The sequence below is a fragment of the Phaethon aethereus genome, assembly GCF_964289735.1.
Source record: "Phaethon aethereus genome assembly, chromosome: 2".
NCBI classification, from domain to species: domain Eukaryota; kingdom Metazoa; phylum Chordata; class Aves; order Phaethontiformes; family Phaethontidae; genus Phaethon; species Phaethon aethereus.
The window spans coordinates 113,638,078-113,658,136 of NC_138582.1; the positions used below are offsets into that span (position 1 = coordinate 113,638,078).

The 20,059-nt window shown below is 42.3% G+C and overlaps 1 protein-coding gene across 1 annotated transcript in view; it reads right to left on the reverse strand.

Annotated features, from left to right (window-relative positions):
• The window catches only part of HECW1 (HECT, C2 and WW domain containing E3 ubiquitin protein ligase 1), a gene marked incomplete at its 5' end in the record, with an annotated part of 190,275 nt that overhangs the window by 159,333 nt on the left and 10,883 nt on the right, over positions 1 to 20,059 (reverse strand). The window contains one exon of the mRNA XM_081996466.1: positions 8,624 to 8,731. Coding sequence (XP_081852592.1) covers positions 8,624 to 8,731 — 108 coding nt within the window. The remainder of the gene's footprint in view (positions 1 to 8,623; positions 8,732 to 20,059) is intronic.

The window sequence follows — 20,059 nt, forward strand, 5'->3', positions numbered from 1 at the left end:
TCTTACTGAATTCAGTGGGGACTAACTTGGCTTGCAGCAGCTTCAGAAATTATAGCTGCCCACAAATTTTAATGATGCAGCATGGAAAGCCATGCATTCCCAGCTCCTGACAGATTCAAATAGAAACTGCTGTAAGGACCACATAACCTCTTTTCAGCCTCCTGGCAGCGGCAGCACTACTGGCTGCTCCCCAGTCCTTACCTGTTTCTTGTAAAGGGTGTTAAGCAACGAGCTCCTGCTTGGAAAGAGTGAACTCTTTGTCAACGTTCCTCTTACCTTGAGGTCAAACTAGCCTGAAAGAAGGCCCATGTCGCTCAAAACAGTCAATTTTCTGTGTCTTCCCAAATATCCCAAGTTACTAGAGTTAGTCAAATTAGGGACTGAGTAGATGTGTGCAAAAAAAAAAAATTACAATGGAGTGAAGAAAACATTGTGATAAAGGAAGGGAAAAAGAACAGAAAAGGGCTGTGATTTTTTTTCCCCCCTCCTTATTTCAAGCATCTTCTTCCCAAGATACAAAATCACATGATGTTGCATCTCATAACAGGAGGCACATCTGGTGCCTCAGGTACCACTTGACACTAGCTTGCACCTGAGCTGAGGGCCAGGCATCCTCACCAGGCTGCACTCTTCTGCCTCTCTAGGACACAAGATGCCAAGCAAAGCTAGGGATTGACCTTACGGTCTGTATCCTGAACATGGGGTCACCCAGCAGCACTGGCACAACAGCGACCTCCTGCCTCCATGTAAGAGACAAGCCTAGTTGCAGGGGAACAACAACACTGGAACCAGTTGCGTCAATCTTAGGTTCAGCCAGTGAGATGGCTCCACAGATCTTTGTCTTTCCTAGGTAGAGGATCAGCCAGGCAAGAATCAAGCCGTTGGACTGCAAGGGAAGTTACTGCTGTCCCTTGACCTGAGAACGGTCTGGGAAAGAAAACAACCAGATCTAGCATGCCCATAGCTAGCTTAAAAATAAAAAATGGAACAGAAAAAGAGGGGAAAAATCCTGGTTCCTTTATTACCACCACCCTTTCTGATGCTCATTCAACTTTGATAAAGCCATAACAGCCCTATACAAACCTCTCCCCTCTTTCCAGCAGAAGAACTTTCAGAAATTCTGTTCCTTAAAGAGAAAAAGAGGAATGTACCATGCAGTTGGGCACATTTATTTTCGGAGTACAACTTCAGTAATTCCCAGTAGTTGAGGCTGCAAACAGGCTAGAGGTGGCCTAAAATTACCAGATGAGACACTAAGCAGGGAATATGGAAACTGAAATCTTATCCACAGTTGTACCCATGCATTGGCAAGTCATGTCACTCAGTGCCTGTTTCTACCTTTCACCTTTTAATCTATCTTCCCTATCTCTGCTTTGAAGCCTAGCTCTCAAACATTTGCATTGAACTTATACCTTCAAAAATCTGGCCTCAGCTCTTTAGGACAGACATTATCTCAGTACATAGAAAAGAAGATCTGCTCTTCACAGGAGACAACAGATGCTACTGTAATTAAAAAAACAACTAGTAAAAATTTTAAAGTTAACAAACAAGAATAGAACTGTCTGTCCAAACCAGATCCTAGATGCCCCAAGGCTCAGTGTAATTAGCACTAAAACTTCAGTTAAATGTTACCACAACTTCTTGATCATTGCCTTGGGAATCAGATGATGTCCAGTCTCCGACACATTAATACAATACCTATGCTTGTTTAGGGTTAAGTAGCTGAAACAACAGACCACGTAAGCTGTGGTCTCTGTGACTGAGAACTACAGCTTAGTGAAGAAAGACTTGCTCTGACTTCAGTGTGCCTAAGATCAGGCATTATTTCTCATTTAAAGCTTTCCAGTTCACCTTGAGAGCTTTATGAAACTCCTATCACCAATCTATCAGAGCTCTCACTTCAACTTTAGCTCTATGAAAGCAGAGATTTTGTAAGTTCTTTAAGCACCACCGTGAAAAGCAGAGAGCAGGTAGTGTGGGGACCTGCCAGGCTGTCCCAGCATGGTGTCACCAAGCATGCATGCTGCAACACAAGCATCTTCCTTCCTCCACGGGAATGAACAAACAGCCCTGACCTCCACAGTAGAAACAAAATATGTACAAATGTCAAAAGAAGTTGTGGAAAGGGAGAGAAAGACAGCTAAAAACCTAATTTGCAGAGAAGTCTCTCAGTTAAGCTACCACAGTGCAACCATGCAGGAATCTGAGAAATAGCTGTCTAATGTCTTGTGTGGATTGACCTATGTTTCCACTTATGATAGGTTGGTGCCTACAATCCCGGCACAGAAAGACTTTGTAAGAGAAAAACTAACAGGAAATGCAACAAAGATTAAAGGGCTGATCAAAGCATCCAAAGCAAAGGGTTCTTGAGGAATCGCAACAGCCCTGAACTGGGAAATGCATTCATCCAGATTCAGACTGTGCTCCTCTTCCCAAAGGTGAGTCTGGCTCAAACAAGAGTATTAAACTGCTGTAAGGGTACCAGGCTGACCAGAAAAAGGAAAACTTTGCAAATACTCCAGCTTCATTAGAACTTTTGTTCATATGACCATGCCTCATTTATTTCAAAACATTTGAGGCTACAACATCCTTCAATTATTTGTACCTTGAAAGCGGCCTTTATATTGTCTTCCTAAAGCAATGCAAAAGATATTTTCTAGAGAGCCTCAGATGAAAGAGCTGATTACCAGTTGGAAGTATTTCTGTACACATCCCATAAATGCACACGTATATGGCATATATTGACCATGACCTAGAACATATGCCTTCTACCTGCAGATGTACCAGCATCTCTCAGACCTCTGACTTTAGTTGCATGCTTTTTTTACAATTATTCCCCTGCTAGTCGATAGGAATAACTAACTATAATTTCTGCTCTCTGCAAGGCCTATCATCCATCTTTGCTATTAAAAATGAAGGAATAGCAACAAATTTAAACAAACAACTGCTGCATAAGCTTCCACATAGAAGTGCCACACAGATGACTGGTTACACTTGGAAATGGTTTTCTTAGTTGCTAGGTAGTAAAGCAATCCACAGAAAGGCCAGTAGATTAACAGGGGTCCCAGGTATTTGGCTACCTTCGCAGTGCAATTCTGAAGAGTGTCAAAAATTCTCATCATTTTAAGGATACGCTAGTTTACAGGATGATGCTGCATCACACCCTTAGTGAAATAGTCTCTTGCATGCACTCGCTCTGTATTGCTGTATAAGCCAAAAAAGCGTGCCAGAAATTGCAGTGAAGTAAAGCATGTTTACTTTCCTGGAAAACCCATTACAGGTTGGTTCTTTCACTGCAGTGCCCTCCAAACCTTAACACAAAGTATACATCCTTAGTGGCACATAGCCTCTCCTCCCTCCTCTCCCCTGTCCTGGTTTCAGCCAGGATAGAGCTGGTTTTCTTCACAGAAGCTAGTGTGAGACTGTGTTTTGGATTTGGGATGAGGAACTGTTGATAATGTGCTGATGTTTTGGGTTGTTGCTGAGCAGTCAAGGACAGTCCAGCTTCTTGTGCTGGCCTGCCAGCGAGCAGGCTGGGGGTGCACGGGAAGCTGGGAGGGGACACAGCCGGGACAGCTGACCCAGACTGGCCAAAGAGATATTCCCTACCATCCGACGTCATGCCCAGTACATAAACTGGAGTTGGCCGGGGGGCGGAAATCGCTGCTCGGGGACGGGCTGTCGATCACTGAGTGGTGAGCAATCGCTGTATTGGGCATCACTTGTTCTTGTACATTCCTTTGTTGGTATTATCATTGTTGTTTCCTTCTTTCTTTCTGTCCTGTTAAACCGTGTTTATCTCAACCCACGAGGTTTTTTTCCTAATTCTCTCCCCCACCCCACTGTGGGAGGGGGAGTGAGTGAGCAGCTGTGTGGTGCCTAGTTGCCAGCTGGGGCTAAACCACAACATCCCCAAACACTAACCATTTCATGGTTACAGTGGGTGGTTACTGTTTATCACTGGCTGCCATAAAAACGCAAATTGTTAGACTTCTGCAGAAATGCAGAACCAGCCATAGTGCAACATTGCCTCTGCAGCTGTTAAGGCTTTTTGTTTTCTGGCTATTAATAGGAGACAAGTTCTGTTGTGCCAGCATTCACACTGTAATTGGGAAGCAATTCCCTCTCTGGCTCACACCAATTACATATCTGTCTGGCAACGTTATGTCACAAGTTTGTGATATGCAAAGTGGAAAGGCATATGCTTTGCTGGGAAAGATATTAGCCCTTTTCAAGGTGAAAAAGTAGGTCACCAAAACAAACACAAACTTTAAACGTCCATGGTATCTGAAAATGCTGTATGGATATGTGTTAAGAAATTACCTTTGTTTTGAAAAGTGATAGTGCTCTCTAGATGGTCCTAAATGATGCTATCAGCAAATTCAAAAGCAACATGTATTTTGCACAAATACCCCCAAAACATAGAAGCATGTTCCAAAAAGAGAAAACTATTATGCATTGTCATTGACCTACCATACAAAAAGAATTTTCTTAACCTATTAAGATTTTAAATATACCTGAAAAAGTAGCCCTTACTCACTCAGACTGGGCAATCCACTGAGAATACTGTGAAAGTATAGCTTAAACACAGAAACAACTGAAATTGCAGAATTTCAGTTTTATAGAAGTACAAGTGCAGTTAACATGGTTAACTAACAAATGGTTTCAATCTCTTGCCATGCTTTCCTTTGTGTTCTTCACTCCTGATGCATTTCTACAAATGTCTTACAATATTGCCAGTTTCTTCTACCCACAGGGGCAGCATGTGCACAATTTCTTTCTAGTGTGGTCCTCCAGTTTGATGATTTTTGCCAGTAATTATCATTACAGTTGTGTCCAATAGATTTCTATTGTGATAATTTGCCACCACGAAGAAAACTTACAGCCACTTTTGCCTTTACTTGCTCCTATTCCTGGTCCCAGACTATCACATGCAAATTATTATCTACAATGATTAGATGTCAGTATTAAGTACCTAAATAATGGTTTTATATATAATGACTACAGGTTACATAGAGTGTCATATTTCATTTGCATGTTAAATTTCAAAAACAGCAAAGAAAGGATAACTAATTGTGAAACATTAAGGCTTTTGGACAAAATACTCCCAAACACATTATATATGCCTCCAGATTCAAAATATAGAAAATGAGTAATAACTGTCTATTTACTTGACCTAATTCCTAACACTTCTTTTTTCATATTAAAGGGAATTTCACTGTTGCAAATCAGCCAATCTTTAATACCTTTGATTTTTCAAGTTCCCTCACATAGCTCTTTAATATAAAAAAAAAGTTCAAAAATGTCTTTTTAAGCTCTTTATGTCAAGTGGCTGGCTGGTCACAGCATAAGGGTAATTTCCTTACATGTGGTACAAAAACACCCCCTGGGGAATCCTAAAGTCTAATTGTAAGAAAAAAAACTTTGACTTCTGAGGTTGGACAAGATGATCCCCATGATCCCCAACAAGCCTATTTTACCTCACACAATAGCACCAACCAGAAACGTTAAACCTTTACGCATTTCAAGAACAGGAACCAAACCAGTCTGCATGGGGTGCTGCTTTAAGTTCTTGGGAGCTTTAAATTCTCTATGTAAAGCTGATTCTTTATTTGGCCATACTGTGAGTTCCCCTTTATTGTGGTTCCTACCAGCTATAACGGGCCAAACACTGCAGCGTATACCATAATTTCTGAAGCACTGTGTGGTTGATAAACTGCCAATATTGACTCAATGTGGTGAACGTATACCAAGGTACAGATAGTTACAGGAAAAGCAAAAGCAGAAATTAAGGGCTGCCTTCACAAGTGAGCTACTCTGTTTTATAGACAATTAATGCTATCATCAGCAAGACTCCAATCAATAGCAAATTAAGGAAAGTATAACATAACACATAGAAAACAGTACCAATACCTTGAAAATAAATTACCACATCTTAGCTACCTACTTTATGCCTTGACAACCACTAAATAAAAAGACTACTTATTTCAGGTAGTGCCTGAGCTACAGATTAACAGAAGCTAAGAATACTCCAGCTAGAAGACTAACACTTCTCAAGCCTACACTATCGTCCATTTATTGGAGGCAGGATACTGGTCAGGTTAACTTTTAGATCAACATGGCAATTCTTACACCATGTTACCACTGACCATACCCTTGCCCTATCCTCCAGGTTCTCTGAGATCTGTAGTGAATGGCAGGAAAAAGAAAAGAGATTTCTTAGGTGAGTTGGATTTTAATGACCAGTATCTTTCAGATTCCTGCAAATGCCGCCATATTGTGTGCTATGCACCATCGAAGGAAGATATGATCTCTGTCCAAAAAAATAGAAGTCTGAAGGAAGGTAGTTTACACCATCTTTGTACAGATGGATACAAAGATGGATATTACTCTTTGGATAGAAAATACATGAGGTTTTCAGACACTGCAGTTTTTAACATAACATTTAACCAACCGCAAAGCTGTGCACTTTCACATGTAAGTCTCAAAAATGAACAGGAACCCTCAAATACGCCTTTAGATATAAAAAATTCACATACATCAACATTTCTGACTGCTTTAATTTCCCACTTCAATAGTCAGGTGGCTCTAAGAGTATCCACATGCGCTGTTATTTACTACTGCCTACTTCATTTTTTCCTATTTTAATTCTGGACAGGATAATGATTTGTCCTTGATGACTGCACTGGTACATAATCTTAGGGCTGAGATTCACAACCTAATGATGTCAGCATAACAAATTACCAAGAGGCAGCAACTCATCAAGCATGGGCTGCCCAACTACAGTGTAGTACGACTTAGTTTTAAGCATCAGCGGAGAATGGCTATACTAATTTGCATTTTCTTACAACAGGGCAAATGAAGAATGTACATGAAATCAATTAACAGCTACTATGTCTTGGCTAATGGAGGCAACTAATTAGGCTGATTAATTCATGGTGAAGTTGAGCCTTTAATGAAACATGGCTCACCTGAAGAAGCTGTCTCCTAAGTATTTCTTGCATTGCCTCTTCCTTTTCTGTTGTGGATTAGGCAGGAAAGCTACCAACAGCCCAGTCCCTTTTACACCCTTACTCAATAAACCAAGATACTAAGGCCTCTTCAAAACCCAGTTCTGGGATTTTAATATCTCCTCCTTGCACTTTTACAGCTAAAAGAAAGCTTAATCAGTCTCACAGATTACTAACCACAGCTCAAAGCAGCACCTGCAAATTAGTCTGCTTTAAAGGTTACATCCTGTAATGTATTTATGCACCAAAACCAGCATAACTAAAGCCAGTGTTCTTATATATTAAACCATTTCCCATAAACTTATTTTTCAAGACACAGGATATAAGCATCCTGCATGTCCTGTAGACATTTCAGCAACTCCCTCAATTCTTTAGAACAACATTCTCAATTTACCTTAACACTAGGAATTACAGACCATCAGCAATGCTTCATACTGCAAAGACTTAACCTGTTTCTAGGATTGAATGTAAGGTGTCTGCATGTAGCATCCTTGCTGATACCAGATACTTAAGGTCAAAGCCAGACATTAATCAAGTATAACTCATGTCCCTTCCCAATCCTTTAGAGCTCAGGTTATATCAAAGATTCCCTTGATTGCTTTCAAATTCACACAGTCTGAAACAGATATAACTGTCATGCAGTTTATATATGCTTTTACAAAACTTCCGAACTGTGCCCAGCAGGCTAAAGGTAGATCATTGGAAACATTCAGTACAAGTGAAAACTGAAATTGTTGCATGCTAGGCTTCTTCATGTTTAACTCCTCCTTGAGGATACACGTAGCTCTTCCACCACAGATGTTTTGCTATAGATCTCAGTACAGTCTTTTGAGTACCCTGTTTCTGTTCTCCAAAGACAACCATAAATTCCATTCACACTAGCACATAGTAACTCTCTGAAAAGAGGAAGGACTCAAATAGTCAGGTTCACTTTAATCAGGGATGTGGGATACCCAAGCCTGGAAATGTTAGCTTGCTGTACAAGGCACACAGTACTTTGCAGAAGCAAATCCAGTGTTTCTGTGTTTTGATTACTAAAAGAGTGGAAAAGAATTACACTGCATTGCATCAGGTGCCTTGGATAATATGTGAATATAATGAGGAACTATTAATTTGTAATCAGTGTACCTTGCTACAATTACATATTGTTGTACTTTTATCAGTCTAGATAATGATCAGAACTTGACCCTTTTTACCTCTGAATCCACCGGAAGCCAAATCCACCATGAAGTTTTCCAATTAAAAATCAGTGTGCATCTTGGGAGTTAGATTATGGCCCTGAGTTCCTCTTTTACTTATTACCATATTAAAGTTAATGCAGCTCATTACTAATGATATAGTCCCAATAACAGCAAGTAGATTAAAACACTTATTCATAACTAGATAAATAAATAATATGTAAATAAGTTAACACCCACAAAATTTATTTGCTTGCAGAAACTGTGGCTTTCTACTCTATAAAACGTTTCAGTTCCTCTCAATACATTAAGAAATGCTAAAAATGTTACCAAAATCTTTTAAAGGACATACAGGGCATAAAAACAATTTAAGCAGTTCGATTATCTTTCTGCAGTGACTGAATTATACTGTAGCAGGATTGGAAGAATACTTACGCTCCACAAAGTAAGAGCTGGCATCAATCTTCCAGATAATCTGACCACGGTGAGAGCCATTGACGCCACGGTTCTTGTAGTCCAAAAAGTTTTCGGACAAGACCTCATCTATAAACAAAGAAAACAGTCTCATCAAGTGCCTGTTACGACAACATGCATAGCAGAGTCAGGCTAAAAATGTGGCTTTGGCTTGACAGAACATACTAGAGCTGCTAGACAGCTTCACCATGTGTTGAAAACTGAGCTTTTTTGCTCATTTATATTTTTAAGGAGTTCAGCTCTTTTTACAATTACATTTCAGGAAAAGCTGTGATTAAGAAATACATCCCTACAAAATTCTCAAAAACGAAAACATCTCGTTTAGCATGAACCCCTATCTGATTAAACATAATTACCTAGCTGTAAGAAAGAATGGTAGCAAAAAATAAACCCCCCTAAAACTCTTCCCCTAAAAAACAACCCCACAGAAAATATTTACACATAGGCATCTGTACCACCGCTCATTCATGTCACAACAGATGTGGTTGTTTCTTGCAGCGTACTGCAAAGAATATTTATTTTTGAAGAATCCCACTCACTGGGTGCCTTCACAGCTCTCTGCCTCCAAAACTAAATGACTGACAAGAAAATGCTGTCCCCTCAACAGTGTTTCCAGACACCTAGCAGCTGTCAGACTACCAAGCCGATCTTCAGAAAAGTCAAGAAATAATCTATAAAAATGAATAATATCTAAAAAGTTGCATATCTAAAAAGTTGCTGAAAACCAAGGCTAAGGAAGCATCCACCTTGCATGCACAGGGCTGCATGTTAAAAGGCAGGCAGTGAGCCTGAAGAGTGGCCTTCTGGTTGTCCACATGAATAGATTTTTAGTCTGCTTCCAAGTTTTGTTTTAAACTACTTCAACAAGCTCTCTTCCAGACCAATCTGCAAGCCCTACATGGTGCAGATGTGAGCAAACACATCCCAGCTTCCAGGCAAAGGCCTGGTTCTTGATCCTCTTTTTACCTCTTTTTATCCAACATCTTAAAAAACAACCAGTGAGACTGTGCTGCAGCTTCAGGGCCACACTCACCGATTTACTAGCTTACACGAGGCTTTCAAGCAAACAAAAAAGCACATATTGCTACCATATCAGGCCAGCACTTGAAGTTTTTATTGTCACTAAATACAAACAGCACAGTAAAAGTGAGAGACATATGGAGACCTTTAACAGCCTATCAGAGGTGAGGGGGGCTCACAGGCAGGGGCCTGTGGGAGCCCAAAATGGCCACAAAGTCAAGCAGCTGAAGCAATGACCCAAGATGGGCCCAGCCATGGCCTCGTTGCTCTACTTCAGAAAGATGAAATGGATTTTGCATCTGTGCCCTGCCAAAGCAAAAGGCCATGATCTCTACCTGTGCAGACCAGCCAGCAACCTCCTGGATTTTTCCTCTCAACAATGAGGACAGTTTTAATTTTGAGATTTGTAGAAACACACTTTAACCAACTCAACCTTGCTACAGAAACAAACCTGGGTGGGTGGTGAGACTCTCTGGGCTCGGCCATCCAGCCAGTTCCTCACCCAGTGAAGAATAAACCCATCCAAGCCACGAGCTGCCAGTTTCTCCAGGAGAATGCTGTGGGAGACGCTGTCAAAGGCTTTACTAAAGTCCAGGTAGACAACATCCACAGCCTTTCCTTCATCCACTAAGCAGGTCACCTGGTCACAGAAGGAGATCAGGTTGGTCAAGCAGGACCTGCCTTTCATGAACCCATGCTGGCTGGGCCTGATCCCTTGGTTGTCCTGCACATGCCCTGAGAGCACTCTCAAGACGAACCGCTCCATGATCTTCCCCAGTACAGAGGTCAGGCTGACAGGCCTGTAGTTCCCAGGATCCTCTTTCCAGCCTTTCTTGTAGATGGGTGTCACATTGGCAAGCCTCCAGTCTTCTGGGACCTCCCCTGTTAACCAGGACTGCTGGTAAACGATGGAGAGTGGCTTGGCAAGCTCCTCCGCCAGCTCTCTCAGTACTCTCGGGTGGATCCCATCAGGCCCCATATGCTTGTGGGTGTCCAGGTGGCTTAACAGGTCCTTACCTGCTTCCTCCTGGATTATGGGCAGGTTATTGTGCTCTCCATCCCCATCTTCCAGCTCAGGGGGCTGAACACCCTGTGGATACCTGGACTGGCTATTAAAGACTGAGGCAAAGAAGGCATTAAGTACCTCAACCGTGTCCTCGTCCTTGGAGACAATGTTCCCCGCCATATCCAGTAGGGGATGGAGATTCTCCTTGCCTCTCTTTGTTGTTAATATATTTGTAGAAGCATTTTTTTATTATCCTTTACAACTGTGGCCAGACTGAGGTCTAGTTGGGCTTTTGCCTTTCTAATTTTGTCCCTGCTTGACCTAACGAGATCCTTGTACTCTTCATGAGTTGCCTGCCCCTTCTTCCAGAGGTGATAAACTCTCCTCTTTTCCCTGAGTCCCAGCAAAATCTCCCTGTTCAGCCAGGCCGGTCACCTTCCCAGCAGGTTATTAGCCATCCCAGAAGCTAAGGAAAAACATGAACCACTCAGATTAAAATACAGCAGTTGTAGACACCATGAAGTACTCACTTCATTATCACATAGATAACAGGAAAACAAAGATGACACCACACAACAAGGGACATGGTGCCCGAGGATGGATTGACATTGTGACCAACTGCAAAGCAGAAGGAGCAGCCCAAGGGACAAAGCCAAGAAACTCAAAGCCTAACATATTATTAATATATATGTGTGAATGTTAAACAAAGTAGACTTCTAAAATTGAAGGAAACTACACTTTCAGTGAAAGAATAAAGCAGCGAGCAAATGCCAATGTTGTTCCATCGGTTTTACATAGTTGTAATCTCAAAGGAGGAAAGTAAGGGGGCTACCAACACTGAACTCTCTGGTGCCACTCTCTTGAGAGATTTACAACATAAATTCTTTTAAAGAGGTCATTAATGATTGCAAATTATGCCAAATTATGTATTAAAAAGGGCAGGTAAGTATACACTGTTGCTCTCAGAGGTTTGTCTTACCTAATGACTACCTTCAGTAAAGAGCCACCCTGGATACAGATTATCCAGAATTATCTAAATCATTCTGAGGCGGCAGGAGCACTTATATACGCACAAGGAGATTTAAACCTATGAACTGTCCCTTTTGCTTTAGCAGGGAAAACACTTTATACTTAAGGGTGAGTATATACTGAAACATTGCACTGAGCTGGAGCCTGGGAACCCTGCCCAGCCCCTCATCCTGACAGGGCACAGAGAGCATCCCTCAGCTCAGGCATGCTGCTCTCTGGCTTCGTCACTCGTGACATTTATTTACCATATTTAGTCTCTGTAAGCTGGCAGGCATTGGAGCATCTCTAGCATGTTATTAAGATGTATAGGTAATTACTGTTCAAGATACATTGTTTATAAAATACCATGCTTGCTTAAGGAGGCTTAGCTGAGTTAGGCTGGATGTCCTTGCTTAAGAAATCACAGACATTTTAAGCCAGACTTCAGTGGCACAAGAGATCTCAGAACCAGATTTAAAATGCTGGGTTCATACGCAGTATCTGTGGGAGCCAGCTGGCACTTCCACTACATCAGCTGTTGTCTGCTTCCTGCAGCTGGGACAACGACAGCATGAACTCTGTGTCACACAATCTCTTTAATCTGACAGAGATGTCAACATATGCCCATACCCACACCAAATCACAGCCCCAGTGTGAGTTGAGCTAGCACGGATGACTGCAGAAAGTCCTTTCCTCCTTTTCGTTGGAAACGTGAAGGAAGCCTGGAAAACCAGGCTGAGAAAAAGGATCACCCTCCATCTGCACATCCAAGGTAGAAGACACCTGAAGGGAAGGGATAAGCAAGGCTGTCTATGGTTACAGCTGACAGGTGAGATCATGGGGAAGCTGGAACAAGCTGCTTCTGCCAAGTAGCACCTGCATGCTACCTCCTGCTGCAGAGGTGAAAGACAGGGGTGCCCGGGAAGGACAGCATCCAGAGCAAAAGGTCATGTCACAATGCACATCAGTCAGGGAAGGGACACACACACGAGCTAGTCATGCACACACAGTTTATCAACAGCGACCACTGATGAAATATAGGCTCAGGCAGTAGAAAGGATATTTCAATATGAGTTTATGGAGCTATGCAACATGCAGGTCACCCCAAGAAGCAGCAGCAGAACCTTTTGGTATAAAAACATTTTTGTAAGTAAAACATACTTACAAATGTCATGATTTAAAAATCCAGTATGTAGATCCTTCTTAGAGCCAGACATAAGCCTGTCTGTCTCAAAAAGCTAGTGTATTGGGTTTGCACAGTAAGGTTTTGGTAGCAGAGTGGCAGCTTCTGTGAGAAGCTGCTAGAAACTTCCCCTATGTCTGACAGAGCCAGTGACAGCTGGCTCTAAAATGGACCTGCTGCTGGCCAAGGCTGAGCCCATCAGCCACCATCATAGCACCTCTGGGATAACAGAGTTAAGGTTGTGGGGAAAGCAGCAGAAACCACAGCTGAAGAGAGGAGTGAGAATATGAGAGCAGCAGCTCTGCTGACACCCAGGTCAGTGAAGGAGGAGGGGAGGAGGTGCCTCAGGCACCAGAGCCGATTCCCCTGCAGCCTGTGGGGAAGACCACGGTGAGGCTGGCTGTGCCCCTGCAGCCATGGAGCTCCACGCTGGAGCAGATAGCTACCTGCAGCCCATGGAGGACACCACACCAGGGCTGGCAGATGCCTGAAAGGGGCTGTAACACCATGGAAAGCCTGCAGGAAAAGCTCCTGGCAGGAGCTGTGGCCCCATGGAGAGAGCAGCCCAGGCTGGAACAGGGTTGCTGGCAAGACCCCATGGGGGACCCACGCTGGAGCAGTCTGTTCCTGAAGGACGCACCCCGTGGGGGGACCCAGGCTGGAGCAGTTTGTGAAGAACTGCAGCCTGTGGGAGAGACCCCACGCTGGAGCAGGGGAAGAGTGTGAGGAGTCCTCCCTGTGAGGAGGGAGGAGCAGCAGAGACAACATGTGATGAACTGACCATAACCCCCATTCCCCATCCCCCTGCACCGCTGGGCAGGGGGGAGAAGATAGAGAAAAGTTGGGAGTGAAATTGAGCACAGGAAGAAGGGAGGGGTGGGTGGAAAGGTGTTTTAATATTTGGTTTTATTTCTCATTACGCTACTCTGATTTCATTGGCAATAAATTAAACTAGTTGTCCCCAAGTCAAGTCTGTTTTGCCCATGACAGTAATGAGTGATCTCCCTATCCTTATCTTGACCCACAAGCTTTTTGTTATATTTCCTCTCCCCCATTAAGCTGAGGAGGTAAGTGATAGAGCTGCTTTAGTGGGCACCAGCCAGGGTCAAATGACTATGGCTAGGCATTTCCCTCTTTCCAAAGAAAAAAATCCCTATTTTTAGGCCAGTAGAATTTCACATTTGTTGGTATTTTTAAGCCAAATTTTAGCTGTAGAAAAATACATGCCGGTCCAAAAGGGAAATAGTTCTCTTTCAGTTTTTGAAGGTATATATTTTTGGGAAGTCAAAGATAAGAAAGAAATATCCCCAGCAAGCTATAGTAGTAGTTGAAACTGGTCAGGAGGTTGGAATGTATGAATACATCTGCTCAACCTGTTTTAGTTGGCAGGTGATACCATTCCAGGCATGCTACTCCCTGAACATGGAGATATGTTGCACATCGACATAGAAAATTGTGCATATGCGATACACAGCTGTTTAGTGCACTACATGTATGCGCATATACATGCACACATTTGTCAATCGTGCCATATGTTAGTGAATAGATGATATGGTATGTTAAAGAGAGAGTATGTGCAAAGGAAAACAAGTTTCATATTTCTACTGAGAATCCCTCTAACAAAAGGAACTGACCTTAAAAACATGTTGCATCTTAATTCCCAAAGGTAAATGGCAAAATGCTTTGTTTCACCTCCAGACAAAATGAAGAGCAGAGTTAATGCTGCTCCCTTTCATATTTCAGCCAGTAGCTAATAGCTTTTGACATTTTTCCAATGAAGCATTGTAATGCATCTCCCTTCCTCTATTTTTCAAATGAGATTAACCTTTAAACTAGCTCTCTGCTTAGCTGGCAACCCACTGCATAGCCTGGGTTTGGCCCTGCTTGGCCAAAAAGCAAAAACTTCGCGATTGCTCTCAGGTCTGTGGCTTCATTCCCCTGGATGGTAAACGGCTAACTAAGGAAAGTGGCAGCTGGGGGAGTATTTGGGATGTGCTGCCCTTTGAACATCATCCAGGTCCTGGAGCTGGAGACAGGGATGCTGAGGGCATCTAAGATGGGGATCCAGCAGACATAGCTCTCTACCTCCCCTACTCTGGGGCACACAGAGGTGCCAGCGGCATCTTCATGGCGAGAGGGAAGGTGGCTGCAGACCTGCGAAGCTGCTCTGGGACAGGCACAGCAGCAGTCAGACCTCCAGCATCTCGCACGGTCCCTGGAGGAAACCGAGAAGGTGATGCAGGACCAGGCGCCAGGCAGCCAGGGCCTGAGCAGCAGCCAGAGAACCAAAGGCACACTAGAGGCAAACTAGCTAGAGCAGGTGCTTTGGGAACCAGCAGCATATTCTGACAGACTGCTTGTCCTCACAGAACCAGATACCTCCAAGAACAGCCTTTTGCTGCTAAAAACACTCTGCACTGTCACTTCCATGCTGAGCCATCCCAATATACTTCACAAGCAGTACATACAGAGAGAGATAAAGAACCATGGCCACCAAAGAAAGCTGTCTTTCAGATGAACGACATAACCAATTGACAAAAAGCATGCTGTTCTTCAGAGGAATTAGAGAAAAATGTTGATAAAGGCCACCCCTCAAAAAGATCTGTAAAAAAAACCTAATGGGAACTTCAAGTGCTGTCAGCAGCCTACACTAAGACAGGACCTCGGTATTCGAAAACTTGCCTGAAATTCCCAGAGAAGCAAACAGATAGTCAATACATCTTCCTCAGAAGGACTGATGTAGTTCAAATTACAAATAGCTGAGTGACTCTTGGTCAGTTTGGTTTTACTTAAGAGGCAGAAATGAAAAACCTACTCCCCTTTCTCAAACAGTACTTTGCTGATATATATGATCAGCTCATCTTTCTACATTCTCCAGGAACAACTACGAAATGTAGAATAACCTGCGCTACCTTCAAAGAAACAAATAACTAACATGAAGCACGAACACAATGTCAGACATGTACCTGAACTTGGGACACTATTGAAGTCTCTTATCCGTCACTAAATTTCACTACATATTACACCATTTGCTTTCTATAAACTTAATGCAATTATGCCATAAAAATAGAACCTACATTTGATGTCTGATCCCTTATGGATAAGAAATGTTGTACTGAAATTACAGAAGGACTTACAGTCTTTAGCTGAACAAATTTGCTTTAGCTTGAAACTTAGAAGTGGTTTTGGCCAATATGTATGTCTGCATTATAATAACGTATGAAGATAGTTAGCAAAATGCTTTTAAAAATCATTTTCTGTACAAAGAAGAGGAACTCTGGTTAATCTGTCTTGCAATTTACATAGAAAGCCACAGGAAAGTGACATTGTAAAGCATAGAATACCAATAAAATAACATTATTTTGCAATAAGTGTAAGCCATAGATAAAGGTTCCTATTTCTGATGTTTCTTCTCTTACCACCCAGTTTATCACTTGAAGATCACAAGATTACAACAACAGCCTCTACAATTCACAAGTGCAGCTCAGTGAGTTGTATCAGGCCATGCCAATGTTTCCTTTTGCAATCCTTTAGCATTGCAAAACCTATCCCTTGGAAAACATGGTTCCAAAGAGTTGTATAATACAAGTGGTCATCATTCTGCAGGAGAGGAGCGGAGAAATGTATGCAGAAGATGCAGACATCAATTTCTTCAAAGATGCCACACTAAAAAAAATCATGAATAATGGCCATCATTATAGGAGTCGAGAGCAACGTTTCCACTGATTTCTGCAGCTACAGATCCAGCTCTAACACGGATCGAAACTTCACTGTTAATTGATTTACCAATTTCTGCTGCAGACAATGAATATACTGCAGTTTACAGTCAGCATCCCTCCTTCTACAGCTTCGAGAGAAGAGTTCTAGAAAACAGGGGCTTCATCCTTCATTGCTGCTGAAAGCTCAGTCCTTGATTTAAGAGCTATACATGTGCTTTTTTTTAAGTACATGAATAGTTCCATTTTAATCACACAAAAATTAACCCCCTACACAGTTAAAGAAAAGTAAATTAGGAAGAAAATGTGAACAATGAGTGGAGAATAGCAGCAAGAGGAAGACATGGCAAGAGAAAGGCCAAAGGAAAGTAGGGAGATAAAAGTGCATAAACCATAATAAAACAGGGATAGAGTTGGCAAAGTTGCAAAAATTCTTGGTCACTGACAGCAGATGATGCTGTCCCAAGTAAAACTGCTCCAGGCACGGTAAGTTTAAAACATGAACTACCTCATCTGACATAGAAAGATACATAAAACCCAAAGGACACCTTGTCATCCAGTCCCAAAATCAAGGAGTTACAACTTTCAGGAAAACACTTTTACCTTTGATCTTTCAAGGTCCCTTCCAACCCAAACTATTCTATGATCTAGCTTACTTTGAGCCATATATGACATTATCCTTTACCACTTTAGCAGATTCCAAATTACTACTGGGAAATATTCTGATCTTTCACAACACCAATACCAATAAAAAAGCAAACAAGACTGCCAACTAGACAAACAAGACTACCAATTAGAGACCCTATTAAATCTTGGGGCTGATATGCCTATGGGTTTTCAGAAGGCTCTGGATCCAGTTCTTCCTCACTATCCTGCCCTCCTTGCACTTGAGCTAACCACACAGGGTCTGAGCTCTTTCACTTGAGGGACTTCCTTCTCCTTCCCTGCAACAGCAAAGCCTCCAGCTAAAAGAGTTGTTGGCAATGGGCCCTATTCTTCCATAGTATCCTTGAGGTGTTTGGGATTACTGTGCTCCAGCACAACCCATCACTCATCTATTTTTCTCCAGCAACTGCAGATCTTCTGCTGAAAAGGTAGACAGAATGAAGACAGCAAAAAGCTGAGCTGGGGCTCAACAATAACAGCTTGGGGGGGGGCTAAAAACCCCACAGCAGATGTTAGGTTGCAGTGGGATGGGCATTTATTTAATAATACTGGTGTCACTTGGCTCTGCATACACTTAAAAGTGTGATAATATCCAAAGAGCTCTCATTGCTACTTCAGCTAAGCCTGTCCCAGCTAGACTTCTGCTTTAGAGCTCCTGGACTTACAGGTTTATTCTCACCGCTGCAGCAGATGGACCACATCTGGGTTTTAGTACAGCAACAACTATACTTGGCTATACATTGCACAAATTTTCATTGCACTTTCCCCATGTAACACTACAGTCTTAGGGAAAAGCAGCTGGAAAGTTGCCCAGCAGAAAAAGACCTGGGGGTGCTGGTTGACAGCCAGCTGAACATGAGCCAGTAGTGTGCCCAGGTGGCCAAGGCAGCCAACAGCATCCTGGCCTGTATCAGTAATAGTGTGGTCAGCAGGAGTAGGGAAGTAATTGTGCCCCTGGACTCGGCACTGGTGAGGCCGCACCTCGAATCCTGTGTTCAGTTTGGGCCCCTCACTACAAGAAGGACACTGAGGTGCTGGAGCACATCCAGAGAACGGCAAAGCTGGTGAGGGGTCTGGACAACAAATCTTACGAGGAACAGCTGAAGGAACTGAGGAACTAGATTAGCAACATTTCTTTACTGAGAGAGTGGTCAAACATTGGAACAGGCTGCCCAGGAAGATGGTGGAGTCACCATCACTGCAAGTGTTCAAAAAACATGTGGATGTGGCGCTTTGGGACATGGTTTAGCAGGTTATGGTGGTGTTGGGTTGATGGTTGGACTTGATCTGAAAGGTCTTTTCTAACCTTAGTGATCTATGATTTTAAGAAACTTCTCCACAATTAGTAACATCCAGCTTGTGCACAGAACTGAAGATGGGAGGGAGGAATCCAAACAAAGACGATTATGATTGCCTCAGTGCCAAAAAAATTAAGATATGCAATATGTGGTGAGGTACAACATGGAAGAGTTTTGTTTGCATGTTTTTAATATAACAGTTGCAAAGTTCTTGCAGTCAGTGGAAGCCTCCCTATTGATTACAGTGCAATTTGGAAAATGAGAATTAGGAGAAAACAGCGCACTCATGAAGTTTGTTTGAAGATATTAAAATAGGAGATGCTGCAGGCCCAAAGCAGTATAAAGACATGATATAAAGAGACATAGGAAGATCTGAAAGGTGAACAAGGATGACACTTATCTAGGATACCAACATTCATTAAATAGGGGGAAATAATTTGCAGCATTTGAAAAATGGTCTTCTAGCAATGTTGAAAGACATAACAGCAGACAGTAAATTCTGTCAAATTTTAAATTCTAACAGCAGACAGATCTGAAACAGCAGCAAAAAAACAAACTCAGATGTGTGTACTGAAGCACCATGGTGCAAAGTAATCTCTTGAGAAACTGGAGTGATTTTATCTAGAAAATGCTATTCAATTATAAACTTATGACAAAATAGAAGATCTTCAGTGAAGAAAAAAAATGTCTTTAGGGTTGGAGAAATCAATAGATGAGAAAAAACTCTAAAAGCTAATACATACACAGTCATTACAATATTTGTGAAGGGCAGCATAGGAATATTGCAATGTTATGAACAGCGTGTTTAAGTGTTATAAATACCAAGGAGTAGGAATGATTTAGTTTGCTTTAAAAGAACTAAGAAGAAAAACATATGCTGAACCTTCAAAACCCACACAGCTAGCTTGACAACATCTACAGAGCAAATCTTTCTGCTTTAAGCCTTATCCTGCCAAGAATTTTATGTTTGTGCTTTCCACTGTTTGTGCCATGATTGATTCTACCTAGTCAATGGTCTGAACATGCTGCATGGATTATGCTTCTTTTGCAGAATTGAGGCCAAAACCTGGCTTTTGGTGAACCAATACCCCCCACTGATTTCTTCAGAAATGTTTTAGTGGGTGATCATCACTGGCTTCATTATCAGCCTGAGCTATATAGCCATATGGGCCCTCCTCGCACAGCACAGAGGCAGTTGTATCCATGGGCATAAGGACCCTGGAAATCACTGAGAAGGCATGAGGCTACTGTACTCCCTGTCTGGATTATTTCCCTCCCATGATATTCAGGATGACAGCTGGAAAACTCTTTTCCACCCATTCACCTAGAAAGAGGTTCATAATACCATAGCTGTTATTTTATGGAGAAATACTAGATGAAATTGGGAATCTTTTGGCACACAGTAAACCTTTACCACTTAGTAAAGATATTTGAGGAGAAAAATTGGCAACTTACAGGCTTCTTTACCATGACTCCCCTAAAAGGCCATAAAGCACACCA